Source organism: Phyllostomus hastatus, unplaced genomic scaffold (genome assembly GCF_019186645.2).
Source record: "Phyllostomus hastatus isolate PE091 unplaced genomic scaffold, TTU_PhHast_1.1 phas_contig_16, whole genome shotgun sequence".
In the NCBI taxonomy this organism is placed as follows: Eukaryota; Metazoa; Chordata; class Mammalia; order Chiroptera; family Phyllostomidae; genus Phyllostomus; species Phyllostomus hastatus.
The window spans coordinates 25,540,985-25,560,952 of NW_025333643.1; the positions used below are offsets into that span (position 1 = coordinate 25,540,985).

General features: G+C 36.9%; 1 protein-coding gene across 2 annotated transcripts in view; it reads left to right on the forward strand.

The window, feature by feature from the left end:
- The window catches only part of TAFA1 (TAFA chemokine like family member 1), a 640,413-nt gene that overhangs the window by 498,264 nt on the left and 122,181 nt on the right, over window positions 1-19,968 (forward strand). Inside the window, exon 3 of one of the 2 annotated variants that reach the window (XM_045832317.1) lies at window positions 11,656-11,796. In XM_045832317.1, coding sequence (XP_045688273.1) covers window positions 11,656-11,796 — 141 coding nt within the window. The remainder of the gene's footprint in view (window positions 1-11,655; window positions 11,797-19,968) is intronic. The other variant, XM_045832318.1, reaches the window with a different exon arrangement.

The window sequence follows — 19,968 nt, forward strand, 5'->3', positions numbered from 1 at the left end:
ATATTGAACATCGTTTCATGTGTCTTTGGATCTTCTGTATGCCCTCCTTGGAGAAGTGTCTGTTCAAGTCCTTTGCCCATTTTTTAATTGGGTTCCTTGTCTTCTTAGAGTGGGGTCATGTAAGTTCTTTATATATTTTGGAGGTTAAACCCTTGTCTGAGGTATCATTGGCAAATACGTTTTCCCGTACAGTTGGTTCTCTTTTTATTTTGATACTGTTTTCTTCAGCTGTGTAGAAGCTTTTTATTTTGATGAGATCCCATTTGTTTATTCTTCCCTTTATGTCCCTTGCTCTAGGGGACATGTCAGTAGAAAAGTTTCTGCGTGATATATCTGAGATTTTCCTACCTATGTTCTCCTCTAGGACTTTAATGGTGTCACGGTTTATATTTAAGTCTTTTATCCACATTGAATTTATTTTTGTATATTGTGTAAGTTGGTGCTCAAGTTTCATTTTTTTGCACATGGCTGTCCAGTTCTCCCAACACCATTTGTTGAAGACTCTATTTTTACTCCATTTTATGTTGCTGCCTTCTTTGTCAAATGTTAATTGACCATAGAGACTTGGGTTTATTTCTGGGCTTTCTGTTCTATTCCATTGGTCCATGTGCCTGTTTTTATGAAGGTTTTTACTGGCTTTCTAATAGCATACATCAAACAAGGTTCTCATTTATTATGCTCAGATTTGCTTTAGGTAATTACTTTTATAGATAATAAAGGAAAGGATGCTACTGATTACTTTCTACAGATTAACAGGGTAAAAATATTGCAAATGCAAGGGAACAATAAGAGGAATTGGTCTGGTTACACTTCAAACCTTAAAAGAATTAGCAAAGACTTCAGGAAGTTGCTTTAAAGATAGTGCAGTAAACATTTGCAGCTTCAACTCAGGGTGAGGGAGTTTTAGCAAGAGCAAGTCTCAGAGCAGCCTAGATATAATGCAGGTCTGTCCTCCCAAGGAAGAACTGATCCGTAGGTTTGGCATCCTGTGTGCTGCCACATGCCTATAGGCTTTCCAATAGGGCTGGGCTACATTTGCCATTGCCAGGCAGATCAGTTTCCTATAATATACCATATTTGAAAGTTACAGGTACCCTGGAGGCAGGGGCATAGAGCAAAGTGCTACTAAGGAAATTAAGATTTAATATGGTGGTCAATTGTGTCTTTGATAAAATGACATATGGATAAATACGTGGAAGAGGTGAGAAAACAAGCCAGAGATCTGTTAGAAGAGTGCCGAGGGAGGTGCATAGTTCAACTTATCAAAACCAAAAATTCCTGTTATTTGTAGCAACACCTCCCTGGGTTTAGGGCAACATTCCAGAGAGATCATGCCTGCCATGCTCAGGCCAAAGCCTATAAGGAAACCATGTCCCTGGAGCAGAGAGAAGGGTGGTAGCAAGTGAGGTCAAATTTGATTAGAGGTTGGCCAGGGCAGGTAAGGTAATTATCCTTGATAACTACTCTAAGCAGTGTCATACTTCCTTTTGGAAGTTTCTCATTAACAAGGAATGATTGCTTGTGACATGAGCAAAAAAGTATGAGTTTTAGAGTCAAATACACATGAAATAGTACTTGTGTGATACTAGGAAGGTTATTCAATGTCTCTGGTCATCAAGTTTTTATCTGTAATGAAGAGACAATAACTGTACAATTGCTGTGAAGTTTATAATTAATGTAGGTCAAGTGCCAAGTGCACTGCCCAGCACCTATTTCAGAACTTGCTAAATAAAAGTGAGTGCTGAGATTACACAGAACTGCCTCTTTGGCTCATCTACAATTATGCTGTGAGGGACTGCCTTTGGGCTTCCAGTTGGCCACTTTGTCTATTATTTAATTCAGTGCAGTAACTCGAATAATCTGGCATGTCTATCACTGGCTCTGCTGGACTGACTATAAATCAAATAAGATTCAAGATATGTCTTGAAGCCTTAATATGCTCTGTGCTGTTTTCAGTCATAGACATTGCTCCAGTCTTGTATTAAAGTCAAATAGTTACTTTTAAATCAGTGGTATTCATGAAGTGTCAAACCAGTTATTACTGATTTGACTGAGGGAATTTGCAGCTGATAATATAAGCTAAAGTGACCTAATAGTAGGTATCTGTGTTAAAGAGTATAATGTGTTATTAGCACTGTTGTTACATTAACTCTAATCTCAATGAAGGGCATGTGATGAAAACTGAGATTTTCTTTCAATGATCCAAGTTCAAATCTCTTTACTTCCTGCTCAGAATCTAGCAATGTCCTTTTGTTACCTCTGTTGCCACTTTGCACTTCTGTACCACTCCTGAAAACAGCAGTCTAGTTGGTCACTCTATAGCAATATTGAGATCACATCAGTATTTGACTTTAAAATACCCATTTGTGCTACATTGCAACATAAAATTACAGCAGTCTCTCCCTGGAGATAGAAGCCTTCTCTAATTAAATGCTATTTCATGTCTTCAATTCCATCTACTCTAATGTATTTTTTAAATATGCTGACTGAGACTTGTGGTCAAGATGGTATAGTAGGTAAACACTGTGTTCACCTCCTCCCATAACCACATCAAAATTATAACTAAATTATAGAATAACCACTTAAACACAAGCTGAACAGAAGTCCTACAGCTATGGACATAAAGAAGAAGACACAAGGAGATTGATAGGAAGAGCAGAGATATGAAATAGTCTGGTACCACACTCGCATGAAGCAATTAAGAATTGGGAGGGATATCTCAGCTGTGGAAATCCCCACTGACAAGTAAGGGGTCTATCCATACACCAGGCTCCCAAGCCTAGAATATCAGTGCCAGGAGGAGAAGTTTCTGCAACAGCTGGCTGTGAAAACCAGGGATTCCTTCCAGGCAAGGCACAGAGCTGCTATATGAGGCACTGAGCTACTATAGACCCAAGAGTCCTCTTAAAGGGACCACACACAGACTCACTAGCTCACAAACACTTGTCCCAAGCTTCAGTGAAGGGAGAGCCTCTCAAAAAGCACTGTGTGTGTGTGTGTATGAACTAAACTGTCTTGTTTCAAGGGGAGAAGTGGAAGGGCAGCTCTCTCCAAGACTAAAGTTCTGGCAGGCACCATTGTTTCTTTGCTGATCCCTTGCCCCACATAACCTGCAGTTGCAGGTTGTCACCAAATCTGAGTTTGCATTAACCTGACTAACACTGCTCTTGCTCAATCCTGGTGATTCTCTGAGAACCCATCCCATTCAATTCACCCAAATATCTTCCACAGGTAATTCACAAAAGCCATCAGTCTGGGCCCACATTATAGACTTTCCTAAATTTCTCAAAGATCCACAAACACCAAACAAGCAACAGCTGGCCTTGGCATGCTCTATACCTATTGGTAGATGGCCCCAAGCCCTGTACTAGTGGGAGCTGGTCTCAGTTCACAGTGTACTCATTCCCAGACACCTCCAAGCCCAGCACAGATAACTAACAAGTACAGGTAAGTTTGTAGCTCCTATAAGGTAGCCCTGGACTGGGCACTGGTAGAGGCTGAACCTAGCTTTTACCTTCCCCCAAAACCCCAGAACCAATACACCTTGTGGCTGGCTTCAAACAACACAAGAAGACTGCCCAGTTAGTGCCACAAACATCACACTCAACAGGTAGACTCAATAGGCACCATAGCTCACTAAAATGCATCCTGCTCTATAGGGCCAGCTGTCACATAAAAGCTTGCTGCTGTAGTCATGGTCAGTCCTGACAGCCAGTCAGGCTGAGGGTCAATCCCACCCATTGACATGCCAACAACAATCAAGAATCAACAACAATAAAAGAGCACACACAAAGTGCACCCATGGAGCACTGGGCTCAGATGACTAGGGAGATTGCATCACTGTGTCCCATAGGAAACTTAGTACATAAGACCACTCCTCTAATAATGGGAGACATAACAGCTCTAGCTAATACATAGAAACTCAGGGAGGCAGCCAAAATGAAAAGATTAAAAAAAAAGTGCCCCAAATGAAAGAACATGGCAAAACTTCAGAAAAGGAACTAAACAAAATGGAGACAAGAAACATACCAGTTGAAAAGTCCCAAACACAGTTGATAGGAAGGCTCAATGAACTTCAAAGAATAGACGATCTCAGTGGGAACTTCAGCAAAGAAATAGCAAACATAAAAAAGGAGATAGAAAGCATAAAAATGAACTAGTCCAAAATGAAAATACAATAACTGAAATTAATAATATAATAGATGGAATCAATAGCAGCTTAGATAAAGCAGAGGCTCAAATCTGTGAAGGTAGCAGAAAACACCCAAGTGGAATGAAAAAAAAAGAATTAAAAAAAATGAGCATAGTTTAGGGAAATCTATGACAATTTGAAGTGTGACAACATCATTGGGATCCCCAAAGGAAAAAGGAGAGAGTAAGAGATTGAAAACCTATTAGAAGAAATGATAACAACAACAAAAAAAACTCCCTAAGCAGATGCATACCAGTAAATACAAGTCCAGAAAGCACAGAGTCCCACACCAAGATGCATCGTAATTAAAATGCCAAGGATTAAAGACAAAGATAAAATCTTAAAGGTAGCAAAAGAAAAGAAATTACCTACAAGGAAGCTCCCATAACACTTCCAGCTGATTTCTCACAGAAACTTTGCAGTGCAAAAGGTATTGGCATGAAATATGCAAAGTGATGAAAAGCAAGGAACTACAACCTAGATTACTCTATCCAGCAAGGCTATCACTTAAAATTGAAGCTTCCCAGACAAGAAACAGGCTAAAAGAATTAATCACTACTAAACCATTTTTACAGGAAATGTTATAGGGACATTTTTCAGAAAGAAACAAATAAAAAATATGAATAAGAAAATATCACAAAGAAAAAAATTCTCACCAACAAATCCAGTAAATCTACCAATACTAGATAAGATCTTTCAGTACTACCTTTGTACTAAAACTAGTACAAAGGTTAAAAAAGGAAATGTGGGAAGATCACACATAATTTCAACAGTAAATTAAAGTATCCACACAAATACACACATAAAGGAGGTAAAAATTAATGACAAAAACATAAACATGGAGGGGGTGAGTAAAAATGGTACTAATTTTAGAGTCACCATCAACTTAAAATAGACTAATACAGATGTAGCTTGGTATATAAAAAGCACATGGAAAACACAAACCAAGGTCTACAAAAGATATATAAGAAATAAAGAAAAAAGCATCCAAAAACACCACTACAGAAAATCATCAACAAATAAGAGCAGAGATTAAGATTATAGAAGAGAAACAGAGAAGAACTACAAAACAATCCAAAAATGATGAATAAAATGGCAATAACTGCATATCTATAATTATTTTAAATGTAAGTGGATTAATTGCTCTAATTGAAAAGAACTGAATAAAGAGGATTTGGTACAACTTCCAACCAAGATGGGGGCATAGGTAGATACACTTTGCCTCCTCCCACAACCAAAAGAAGAACAACAAATTTAAAAACAAAAAAATAACCAGAACTGCCAGAAAATCAAATTACATGGAAGTCTGACAACAGAGGAGTTAATGAAAAAAGAGTCTTCTAGACCTATTGGAGGGAGGGAGATGGACAGCTGGGATGGAGAGCACACATGGCAAGGTTGCAGCTGGTGGACCAGGGAGAGCAAGGCAGCAGCTGGCTAACTGGGCAGTCCTACATTTGCATACAGATAAACCAGTGGGAACAACTGGGGAGCAAGACATACCATGCAACCCAGGGTTCCAGTGCTGAGAAATATAGCTTCAACACCTTTGACTGTAAAAACCTGAGGGGGTTGCAGGAGTGGGAGAAACTCCCAACCTCACTGGGGAGTTTGTTGGAGAAACTCACAGGGTCCTAGAATGGGCACAAACTCACCCACTTGGGAATCAGCACAAGAAGGGCCCAATTTGCTTATGGGTAATGGAGGAAATGACTGAAAGCTGGTTGAGAGCTGAGCAAGTGGAATTGTTCCCTCTCAGACCCTTTTCCCACATACAGCACCACAACACAGTGATATGGATCTGCCCTGGTGAATACCTAAGGTTCCATTTCTTACTACATAACAGGTGCACTGAGACAAAAAAAAATATTGCCCAAATGAAAGAACAGATCAAAGGTCCAGAAAAAATACAACTAAGCAATGAAGAGATAGCTAATCTATCAGATGCAGAGTTCAAAACATTAGTAATCAGGATGCTCACAGAACTGGTTGAGTGTCATCAGAAAATAGAGGAAAAAGTAAAGGCTATGAAAAGTGAAATAAAGGAAACTGTACAGGGAACCAACAATAAAGAAAAGGAAACCAGGACTCAAATCAATGGTTTGGAGCAGAAGGAATAAATAATCAGAATGGAATGAAAAAAAAAAATTCAAAAAAAAATGAGGAGAAGCTTAGGAATCTCAGGGACAACTTTAAATGTTCCAACATGTGAATCTTAGGAGTGCCAGAAGGAGAACAAGAGCAAGAAATTGAAAACTTATTTGAAAACATAATAAAGAAGAACTTCCCCAATCTGGCAAAGGAAATTGACTTCCAGGAAGTCCAGGAAGCTCAGAGAGTCCCAAAAAAAGTTGGACTCAAGAAAGCACACACCAAGGCACATCATAATTACATTACCCAAGATTAGAGATAAAGAGAGGATCTTAAAAGCAGTAAGAGAAAAGGAAAGAGTTACATACAAAGTTGTTCCCTTAAGACTATCAGCTGTTATCTCAAAAGAAACCTTGCAGGAAAGAAGGGACTGGAAAGAAGTATTCAAAGTCATGAAAGGCAAGGACCTGCATCCAAGATTACTCTATCCAGCAAAGCTTTCATTTAGAATGGAAGAACTGATAAAGTGCTTTCTAGATAAGGTCAAGTTAAAGGAGTCCATCATCACTAAGCCCTTATTATATGAAATGTTAAAAGGACTTACCTAAGAAAAAGATAAAAAATATGAACAGTAAAGCAACAATGAAATCAACAAAACTAAAAGAACAAACAAACAAAAAAAACTAAGCAAACAACTAGAATAGGAACAGTTATCACAAAAATAGAGATCACATGGAGGGATGTCAGCAGAGAGCGGGAGGGAAGAATGGGGGAAAAGGTGCAGTGAATAAGAAGCATAAATGGTAGATACAAAATAGACAGGGGTAGTTTAAGAATAGTATATGAAATGGAGAAGCCAAAGAACTTATATGTATGGCCTATGGACATGACCTAAAGTTGGGGAATGATAGTGGGAGGGGGGTGTGCATGGAGAGGAATAAAGAGTAGAAAAAATGGGACAACTGTAATAACATAATCAATAAAATATATTTTAAAAAGGAAAAATCCTTTTTTAAAAGGTGTGTTACATATGTACAATGGAATTGCGCTCAGTCAGAAATATGAAATTTTATCATTGTGACAACATAAATGGACTTAGAAGATATTATGCTGAGTGAAATAGGTCAGATAGAGAAAGATAAATATCATATTGTTTCTCTAAATGTGGAATTTTAAAAAAACAAAATAAAATGAAAAAAATAAAACAGAAACAAACTCATGGATACAGAGAACAGATGGTTTCCAGATGAAAAGAAACTTGAGGAGGTGGGTAAAAGGTGAAGGGATTAAGAAGTACAAATTGGCAGTTACAAAAGAGTCATGAGGATGTAAATTACAGCATAAGGAATACAGTCAATTATATTGTAATATCTATGTATGGTGTCAGTGGGTGGAAAACCTCTTGGGGGGTCATTTTGTAAATTATATCAATGTCTAATAACTGTGCTACACACCTGAAACTAATAAAACATTGAATATCAACTTTAATTTAAAAAATTAATATTTGATAAAATTAAGTAAGTAGACAAACCCTGACAGGCTCTGAAGAGAAATGACTGATTCTAGGACTAGGTTAGGACATAAATAAGATAAACTTGGAGTGTCTTGTAGGGCGAGAAAGTAAGGAAGTGCTCAAAAAAAGGAAGGAAGGGCTATACACAGAAACTACCTGAAGAAGCCCACACTGGCCAAAGTTAGGATATTTTGAGCAACATAATAAATGTAATAGTAATGGGTTCTCACCCAAAGTATCAATATAAAATAAATACCCGTGAGTCCACATCAATATAAACTTAAAAGGGAAATAAAATGAGAGAGAAGGGATACATATGCTATGCAGAAGAATTCCTAATAATTTTAGTAGATACACCACCCTCAAGGAAGTGGAGCATAAGTGCCCACTTCTTGAGTAAGGGCTGTACACGGTGATTTCCCGCCAAAAAGGACTATGTGGCAAAGGACAGGATTAGGGATAAAAAAAAGTACCTTTGCAGTGAAGAAATTTAACAAATGATCAAGGTCAATATCAACAGTGATAAGTCATGTTGACAGCATGTACCCTTGAAGTGATAGCACTTTACCTCTGTGATCTTCCTCCAAAAACACATAACCTCCGTCTAAACATGAGAAAAGCATCAAATAAGTCCCATTTGATAGACATTTTATAAAATACCTGACCAATACTTCCCAGGACTGTCAAAGTCATAAAAAGGAAGGAATGTCTGAGAAACTAGCACAACCAAAAGTGATGTAAGGAGATAAGAACTAAATGTAATGTGGTATTCTGTATGGCATCTTGGAATAGGAAAGGACATTAGGTAAAAGCAAAGTAAAATCAATTAAAGCATAAACTTTACTTATAATAGTGTATTTGCATTGGTTCAAATTTAGCACACTAATATTGTATTAGATGTTAACATTAGAGGAATAAAAATAGGAAATAATAGCATGCAGCATATATGGAAACTCAGAACTATCTTCATCAGCTTTCTATAAATCTAAAACTGTTCTATAATTAAAATTCTGATTTAATAAATATGTCCCAGCCTTTCATGTTAGTTAAATTCTTCTCCTCATCTTCCCCTGTTGAAGCCCTATCTTATCTTTCAACTCATAATTTAAGAAGCCTTCCTAATTCTTCAAAAATGAATGGGTCTCCTCTTCCACCTATGCCACCAGAACCTGGTGCTTATACTATGTAGTTCATTTTTATTCTTTTTTATTATTTCATTCATTCAAACAATAGTTAGAGTACCTATACCAGTTTTTAACAATAGGCCTGTGGGGAGAAAAGCAACAACCTTGACCCTGACCAAGCTTATGATTTGCCTGGGGTCACAGGCGATGTGGTATTGGCCTGCAGTGTCCAAGGCGTTATGGATGAGATGAGATAAATTCACACAGAATACCAAGTCCCGTGGAGGAAAAGGGACGGCATGGCTACTCTCTCAAGAGAAGAGTGCCTCGACCCTTGCCTTGAAAAGCTTTTGTTGGATTTCTAATAGCATACATCAAAGAAGGTTTTCATTCATTATACTTAGGTTTACTTTAGGTAATTTTTACAGGTAACAACAGAAGGGATGTTACTGATTACTTCTTACAGATTAACAAGGAAAAAATGTTGCAAATGCAAGGGAACCATAAGAGTAACAGGTCTGGTTACAATTCAATCCTTAGGAGAATTAACACAGACTTTGGGAAATTACTTTAAAGATATGTAGTAAGCATTTGCTGCCTGAACTCAGGATGAGAGAGTTTTAGCAAGAGCAAGTCACAAAGCAGCCTAGTTATAATGCAGGCCTGATTTCCCATGGGAGAACTTTTCTGCAGGCATGGTCCTTCATGCCAACTCATTCCCCACTGGTTTTCCACATGGGTGCTGAGCTACATTTTCATGCTTTGTGAAGTGGCTCGCTCCCTCTACACACAGGCCTTACAATTGTGCAAGGAAATTTCAGAGAATGAGAAGTGGTGCCAGTGAGGGTATGTTTTCTAAGGAACCTTAGTGACCTTTGTGTTTCGTTCAAAGGAAAGTTAACTGGGTTAATATGTTTGAGTCTAAGGTGGAATGTGGAGGGATAAGAGGGAGGAAAGTGTATTTGAGGAAAAATTGTATTTGCAAAGTTTCTGTGGCAGAAAGTAGGGTGGCATCCCCAAAGAAATACATCACTGTGACTGGGTATTATTACTGTAGGTAGCATATATGGTCACTTTATGCTAGTCTCAGTGCTAATCCCTATTCATGTGATATCTTGGTTTACACCCACACTACCCTATTAAGCGGGTTTATTATTGTTTGTACTTACAGATGAGGAAATTGAGGTACCCAGAATATAACTGACAGCTGAGATTCAGACTAAACCAAGCTGGTTCAAAAGCCTAAATTCTGCCTCCACCCCTTCCACCATTGATGGAGGCAGGATTAGTCCACTTTAAGTAAAAAATTCTTGTGTTTCTATTATATTAAACCAGGGTTTCTCAAACTCAGTGCTATTGGCATTTGGAACAGATAATTATTTGTTGTAGGAGGCTGTCTTGTGCATTGTGAAAAGTTTAACAGCATCCTTGGCCTCTGCTCATTCGATGCTAGTAGCACCCACCCTTTACCAGTAATGAGGATTAAAGATGTCTCCAGATTTTGCCAAATATTAGTGGGAAGGATGAACAGCCAGATCATCCCAGGCCTCACCCTGCTCTGAGAAACACCACATTACATTGAAGTTCTCAGGACAGGATGGAGCTGCCTTCAGTCTCCCTCCTGCCTTCTTCCCTCCTTCCTCTCCTTTTTATCAATGTTTCCATGTGCTCCCATGTATGGGCTAGATATACATTCTTTAGAGTTTATAACACAGTAACTTGTATGCAGTGAGTTGGTTACTTAGAAAATGCTTGCTGCATTTCTTCCAACTGAATCCTAAATGCCAAGAATCATAAATGTTATGGGCTGATTCTTGTCAAATAAAAAACAGTGTCCCTGAATGAAAAAATTTATGTTGGGAAAGTTCATTTCTGGTTGCTGGTCCCTTGGGGTCTCTTTTGTGTCCCTGGAGAACTGCCTCAACAGATGTCCTGCAGTCTGGAAAGACACACCTGACTTTTCACAAAACCCCTAGAAAAATGCAGTAGTGCACCTATGAAGAACTCAGTGGAGAGTGGCATACATCATTAGGTTGCCAATAAATGATGATGAATGCATGGCTGACCCATAACAATTAAGTGAAGCCATAGGCCTTGGTCTCTGGTTTGAGGTGCCATTTGAAGCACATACTTACTTGCTTCAGTGATTATTTCTATCATTTCTGGAAGGGATCAGAATTTGGAAAATGACTCCCAGTTAGATTTTCTATTTAGCCCCATTTGAAAATGGGCAGACAGTGGGAGGGAGAGCTAAATCCTGGGCAGTTTTCCTGCTTCTGCAGGACTACATTACTGGAGGGTCAGGTGCTTGTCATTAATGGGAGATCAGAGAATTGTAAATCAAAGTTAACATCGGAGTGAGCTCCCAAAATATAATGTACTTAAATCAAGTAGTGTCTTTATTTTGTGGCAGCTCCAGGCATGCATGGGGCCACTGCATCAGCCCTAAATCATCCCTCTTGAGGGCTCCTCACAGGTACCTTCATTGCATGAGGAGTGTAGTGTTATAATACCCATTGTCTTTGCCAAGATCACACAGACCTGGTGTAAAATACATGTTATACATACACATTATAAACAGAGGGTGGGAGAAAAATCCCATAGGAATTAGACCTCACGGAAACTATTTATGTCATTTCTTTCACTTTCCCCAACCCTTCCACACATATCTCCACAGGCCTAAGTGGCTGCTGAATTATCTCTAAACAGATTTCCTATTCTTTCTTTCTTGCCAGAAGGAGGGACATGTGAAGTGATAGCAGCGCACAGATGTTGTAATAAGAACCGCATTGAGGAGCGGTCACAAACAGTCAAGTGCTCCTGTTTACCTGGGAAAGTGGCCGGAACAACCAGAAACCGGCCTTCTTGTGTTGATGGTAAGTAGGTGGTTTTAAATCTCTTTAAGTGTTCATCATCCATAATATATATTTTTGTTTCATGTAAATACAGTTCAGGATAATGAACGAGGCATATCCAAAGTGCTGAAAAGTTACACAAAGGCCAGCCCTCAGAATAGATTTTGAATTCTTGTCTCTCTGGCTTTTGGATTTTTAAATAGCTCTATTTTAATGTTTTTTAGAGAAGAAATATGAGGGTCTAGCTCATGTGGGAAGTGATTTTGGATTGAGGTTATATATAATGATGATGTTGAATGGTAGTTAAAGAAAAAAAAACCTGACATTCATTTGACACATTTAATTTAATGAGCATTTACTATATTCCAGCCATTGCTAAGATACTTCACATATACTCATAATAGAAGTACTCCAAGCACTGTCCTAAATACTTCTCATGCATTAGCTTACATAACAAATGGCTATGTAACAAATTATGACCCCCTCTCAACTTAGCAGCTTTAAACAGCAAACATTATCTCAATTTCTGTGGGTCAATAATCCAACTTCTCTGGGTGTTTCTGGCTCAGGTCTCTTATGTGGTTGCAGTCAAGATCTGCCTGGTGCTGGAATATGGTTTTAACATGGTTCACTCACATGACTGTTGGCAGGTGGCTTCAGTTCCTTGCTACAGGGACTTCTCCATAGAAGCTTGGTATTCTAACAACATGGCATCTAGTTTCCCCCAAAGTGAGTGATGCCAAAGAACACAATGACTTTTTCCTTCATGATTTAAGTTTAAAATTTACATTTCACTGTTTTCATGATACCCTATTGGTTATACAAGTCAGTCCTAACTGTTCAGTATGGGAATGGACTATTGGGGTTGAAAACCAGGAAACAGAGATCATTGGGCCAGAAACATTTGTCCTCAATTTTAAACATCAAGAAACTGAAGCTTAGAAGGGCTAAGTAACGTTTCATTGGTACCATGGCTGGTAAGGCATAGCTCAACTAACTCTTGATTCCAGAGTCACTGGTTCTAGGAATACTGTCTTGAACACCAACTTTAAAATAATTATATATCCTCTATCAAACAGTGAGGCTAAGGTTCAAAGGGACCATAAATTTCTCCTCCCATTTTTATATTTTATAATTTTAGAGCCAGGTGTGAATTGATCTTCAAACTCTTCAGTAAGAAAATCAGGACTCAGAGAAATGAATCATGCTCAGGTCACACAGCATCTCAGTCAACACAATGAGGTATCTCCAGTGTAGGGAAGGCAGACAGCTAGGCCAGAAAAACCATTTCACCATCCTATAAAAGAGAACTCTTGGCCTGGAAACCAACAAACATTATGAAACCATGACATTTTCTTATGTTCTTTGCCAAAGAAAGCACTGAGTCTGTTAACTATAAATCTCCATTTTGTTTCCAGTTCACTTTTATCTTTAATGATCTAGAAATAGAATTATCATAAAGATTTGTAAGCAAGACAAAAAGAGCAATGAAATTTCCTTGCTGACAGAGGAAAAATGGCAACTGGCCCTAAGGTCTGTGAAAGGCTAAGCCACGTAATGGTAATATTTTATCTCTCAGAACAGTTTTGTTTGACTTTAGAAACTCTGAACCCTTTAGTGTGTAGGTTCAGGCAAGAGAGCTATTAGTCTCTATCTTCCAAGTGAAAGTCAATAAAGTATAGTGTGTTCTATAATCTCAAGCTGATTGTATATAGTTTCCTTGAATTCACTGGCATGCATATTGTTATGATCAATTGATTTAATGTCTGCAATCTCTATATGCAAATTAAATATGAAGTATATATAAATTAATATTTCTAGCATAGTTACTAATATCATGAACTATAAAATTAGACAGCCATGACCTTGGGCAAGTTACATTTGTTTTTAACCTGTTTCCTTGTCTAAAAATTGGGATAATAATTGTTTCTACTTCATGAGATTGTGATAAGGATTAAAGATATCATGTGTACAATGTGTTTTACATAATGTCTGGTTCCCATTAAGTGCTTGCTAAATGATGATATATATTTCCTATTTTACTAATACATGTTGGTAATGCTTAGAAAGAGACATTGTTTTATGAAGTTCTGTTTTATATTAATTCAACACACTAGCATTTTAGTCACCGTCTTTTCTTGGAAATGCTTCTAACTATTTATCTTAGATATAGCTAATGACATATTCAGGAATACATGTTCATTATATGAATCTTGAAAACTGAAGAAGTACATCTAGACATTAAAATCAGCCATGACATTGTTTTTCAAACAATGAATTGCTTTGTAAGCGAACATGCACACATCTGTCCAGGCTTAACCTCGCTTTAAATAGAAGCTCACATACTTAGTATTTTATTGAACTAAAATATTACAGTACTGTCCTATCAACAGCCTGTTTCACTTATTATATGATGAGCATTTACCAACTTAATAATAATCTTTTAACATTATTGCTAATAACCACATAGGATTTCAGAGTTGGGTACCCCACCATTTATCTAACTAACCCCTTCACTTTGGTACATACACATTTTGTGCATGTCCCTTTCTCAGCCCAGAATGGATAGAAACCAGGTTCTGTCCTTGACATCAGTTGACAACCCATGAACCACATTTGTCCTAAATATATTCTGTCATGAATATTGCATTTCTCATAGTAAGTGTCCCAATGGCTCTTATTTGCTTTCCTCTAAAATTACCAATCAGTGACAATTTCCACAGTGTTTTTAAAAGCAGAGGAACAGCAATGATTTTTAAATAATCATATATTGGATTATTTTATGATTCATAAAGAGAACATATTACTTAAAATGGGACATAAATTCTTCAGTACAGTCTTAGCAACTTATTTAAAAGTATGATATGTGATATTTGGAGAAATTTTTAACTACTGGATTTTAGTTTTAAAATGATGTTGCTTAATAACTGAAAATATCAAAATGCATACTTAATGTAAATTTGAAGAAATTCATTATAAATGTTTAAAAAAGCATTATACTCTTAGAGTTGTGTCTAGCACTATTAAGAAGGAATATGTCATTATGCTTTAATTCACACCTTGTTGTTTTTTATTAATTATTCTATAACCCAAACTGGGGGTGGGGAAACACCTTACTCAATATCTTTGGTTGAGATCAATGAAAAATATAATCCACAGCCTTTAAATAATATCCAATTACAGTTGACCCCTGAACAATGCTAGGGTTAGGTCACCCCCCTCAACCATATGTAGTTGAAAGCCCACATATAATTTTTAACTCTACATTCTGCCCTTCACTTCTGTGGATTTGACAAGAACACTGTTTTTGATACTCAGTTGGAAGCTATGGTTGAGAATGCAAAACATTCTTTTTGATCTGTGGCTGATTGAACCCTCAGATGCAAAACCCATAGATATGAAGGGCTGACTATAAATCCATGTAAGTGAATTGATGCAGTTCAAACCAGTGCTGTTCACAGGTCAATTGTACTTTCCAGGGACTAAGTTTAAAATACAATAAAGGCTCATAAATAAAAGATGTTGATTCAAAACATAATTATTTACTTAATGGAAGAATTTTTCCAAGCTGATATGTAAAACAAACAAAAATAAATTACTAGGAGGCTTGTTAAAAATTGTTTTATTATTCTAATTGATCTGTAATTACATAAAAAAGTATCAATATCAACGTTTAAAAATAATGGAATACAATTAATAGCAACAATGATAACAATAACAAAAATAATGGCTAACTTTTTTAAAAGATTTTATTTATTTATTTTTAGAGAGCAGGGAAGAAAAGGAGAAAAGGAGGGAGAGAAGGATCGATGTGTGAGAGAATTGAACCAGTGAGCTTTCAGACTGCAAGCTGACACTCAATTCACTGAGCCACACCAGTCAGGACAGCTAACATTTTCTTGAAACTTCCCATGTACCACTTTTCGAACTCCTGCAAGTCTGTGCATTTATTTAATTCCAACTCCAACAGCATAAGGTATATTCTCCCATTATTCCATTTTACCCTTCAGGAAACTAAGGTACAGAGATTTGGAAACTTGATCAAAATCACTCAGCCAGTAGTGGCAGACATTGATGGGCTAACCAACTCCAGGGCCTCCCATTACCAATCAAAGGCAAACCAGGATCTAATATAATCAGATGTTATATTCCAAAGGCTTTAGGAAAAGGAAGAAAGTTTATCCATGTGGATACCTAAGAAAATATCCATACTTTGAGCAAAACCTGCTCCTTCTCTTTTTGTGGCTTAAACATGGTTTATTGGCTCTGACTTGTGTGGTTCAGTTGGTTGGACAATGTCCAGCCAGGAGAAAAGTCACTAGTTCAATTCCCTGTCAGGGAATATGTCTAGGTTGCAGGTTTGGTTCCCAGTCAGGGTGCATGCAAGAGGCAATCAACTGATGTTTCTCTCTCATGTCAATGCTTCTCTCCTCATTTTCCCTCCCTTCTCCTCTCTCTAAAAATAAATAAATAAAATCTTTTTAAAAAGATGCTTTATTGATTGTCTTTCCTAAGGTCATTGTCATTGAGTAATTAGAATTATTTTGTAAATAATGGCTTCAGTTTTATAGAATAATTGAAGTTTCATTATATAAGGCATGGGGGATAAATGACTTTCCTGGAGAAATTTTCATTCAATTTTTCTCTAGGGTTTATTCTCATGTAATTCATATCTATTCCTAACTTACAGAAATCTGTAAGAAAAAATTATTACAACTACTGGTCATTAAAAGAGGGTTTGTTTTGTGTGTGCATGGTAGATTTTAGTATCAATCTGATTAAGAGAAATCTCCCCAGATAAGTTCATAGACCTTTCTTTACCATTCAGTATAAATTATGACCATTTTAATGACTCTGATTGTTAGCAAACTTTACTTGGTGTTTTTGTTTTTAATACTGGGTTACCAACTAGAGGAAACAGCCAAAAGATATCAGCTTATAGTACAGAACTTTCTAATTTTCACAGGTATAGAAACCTTCAGATGTTTGTTTTTAACTATTACGGTACAGACAACATAATGAAAAAATCACATTGGCTATTTCTGTGAAGAAAAAAAAACACAACATATCAAAATACTTTGCTCCATGCTCATCATACTTAGCCTTTAAGATCAGAGCAAAAAAAGACAGAGAAAAAGATATACAAGACTCAACCCAGGAAGACAAACAGACTTATAGGGAAGGAGACAGACAGACAGTGCCATAGAGGGACATGGGAAGGAGAGCTCAGAAAGAAAAGTAACAATAGAGAGATAAGAGAATACACACTTAGAAGGAATACTAAGACATCTATCCACAGAACTGCTTCATTCATTTTACCAAACAACTATTTGTATTTAATCTCACAGTTTACAACTAAATTCAACTAAATATGTTTATTTAGTAGATTGAGACTTTAACTTTTTCATGTTGCATTATATAGATTCCAGAACCAGAATCTGCAAAAATTGTTTCCGGAGATTGCTCGTTTGGAAAATACATGATAAAATTTTCTTGACCATGTACTATCAAATTCCTCAGAGAGGTATAGTATAGTGGAGAAAAAGTTCTGAGACTTGGAGGAAACTTAAAATTCAGCAACAGTTTTCAGTCAGAAAATATATATGACAAATGTGGCATATTATAGCTCTTTCTTAGCCTTCCAAAACATGGTAGTATATTCAAGGTTCTGAGAAGTTCTACAGACAAAAGACTTGTTAAACTTTTATCCAGTATCTCCCAGACATTTTTTGTTTCCATTTCTAAAATTTTATTTTTTAATTACAGTTTGCATTCAATATTATTTTGTGTTCACTTCAGTTGTGCAGCCCAGTGATTAGACAATCAGATATTTTATAAAGTGTTCCCCCTGATATTTCAGGTACACATTTTTGATGATGGAAACTTTTTCTATGTCATACTTAATCACATCCTGCAGACCCAGGGTTCTGTGAATTAGACTTTTGGGCCATACTGGTATAGACTACATGAACTACATTTTTGTTTTTGTCACTCAGAACTTTTTCTAGGTCTTCCGAGACCCCCACCAATACTCTCATATCTTAATTACCAGAAGGAAAAACCATTACCATATTTCTGTGTATCTTACAGAAAATACCTATATACATGCAGGCTTATAGATGCCTACACATAAACTTGATAAGTCAAATTGGTGTCATTTTATATAAAATGGTCTGAACTTGTTTTGTTTTTTGTTTGTTTTTAGTATAAGGAAATATCTTAAATAGTTCCCTCATTCAGTGAATGGCTGGTAAACACGGAGAAAATGCTCAACACCACTCAATGGAAGAAATGTAAATTAAACACTAAAATGCAGTGTTTCATCAATCTAATAGGCAAAGATAAGAAGTTTGGTAATCCCCAGTATTAAGGAGGGGAGAAAAATTACATGTAAGTCATATTTAGTTATAAGTGGCTTACAAACTCAATTATTTAGCCACTTTTCTTTATTTGGTTCACTGAAAGAGAAGATAAATACAAATTGTTTAATGAGACTGGATATTTGGGGAACATAATATAAATTACATGCATTATATCTACTTGCAATGACTTTATGTAGCACTAGTTTTTGGACATACAATTCCTTGCATTTCCTCAACAGCATCAGGTTAATTAATCTCAATGTCATCTAGGAATTCCAAAGATTTTTATGTCATTTCAGTGGGAAAACTATATATTAAAGCATATTTAGTGCACCTACTTGGACCTAACTAAATACAGTAAGTTCCATCATAAGCCCATCTGTGTAGCCACTTGGGAGGTAGAAAATTCTCTGCACAAATGTTTGTCACAGTGTGTTTTTCATGTGTGTGTATGATCATGCCACAGCACACACAAACCTTGTCACTTATCTAGCTGTAATGTACTTGGTTACAATAATTCAAAATTCATCAACAAAAAACATCCCTAAAGTAGCTCCAAAGTCATTGGTTGCCATTTATTTCCAAGGAGCTCAAGTGTTTTCAAAAACCTGTTCTTGTTTGATCTGAGAGCACTTTTATTCAATTCTTTTTTTATTCAGAAATGGGGTAAATGTTATTCTAAATCTAAGGATTCAGCTCCCCATCCCTCTATCTGGACTCCAGCCTAGATAAGAAAAGATTTTAGGGTCCTGTGTTATTAATGTGCTATCCCTATGAATAGGGACAAGGTTTCTGAATTATGTCACGCTTCTAGGAAAATCTATAACCCTATCCTGCAATAGCACTGGAAGCTGCTGAGGATATCAGTACATTTCTATATGGAAGATTCTGATAATTCATCTAAGGGAGTGGTGAAACTATGTCCCCCTTTGGAGGCCTATGTAGAAAGTTATGAGGTTGAATATTATTTTGAAAAACTAATGGTGTGTTTCTTTATCTTCTCAAGATCCTTGAATTTTTGAGGGTCTATTTCAAGCCAAAGCAACAAAACATGAATCACCCACTAACAAAAAAACAGAGTCCCAAATATTTGGTGCTTAATTTCTAAAGCCATTTAAAAACTTAGACATAAAATTAAAGAATTTCCTTTTCCTACCTGCAGGCTCATATTAGTCACAGCATCCATATTGATGTTGCAAGCTGAGGGAGGATGGGAAAGAAAGGGCCCCATGAGTAGGAGAAGTGTGGTCCACTGGAGCAAAGGCTATCTTCCACCATTATCAGAGAGATGTGTCAACTCTTGTAGGCCCACAACTCCATCTCCCAGCCAAGAGAGCACTATATATTACAGCTCAACACACCCTCTTCATGTTCTTTTGGGTGCCTTCCGAACAAACCATCCATGAACAGCATCTAGCATATGGCTCACTGATTGTCCAACAGAGATCATAACCACCATTGTCTTGAGGCCTCCTTAGCACTCCATCCTGAATAGATGACCCTAAACACTTGTGAAACTCAGGAAGCAAGAGGAGAGCCCTGATCTCCTTAATGGGTGGGATGGGCATAGAAAGAAAATTTCATGTACCAATTACACAAGAACAGATGGAAATAAGATCTCCTACTGACCTAGGACATTGGTGGAATATTCTCACTTTCTCTAACCCACCTATTTCACTTATAATCCCAAATGTTATTTGACATTGTCATTATTGCAATATTTTAAAATGTTAGTGATAAGATTCAATGGACTAAATTTTAATGCCAACTAATATTACTTAGGCTGATCAAATGACTGAGTGATTAAACTACTCACTCAAAGGAAGGTCAC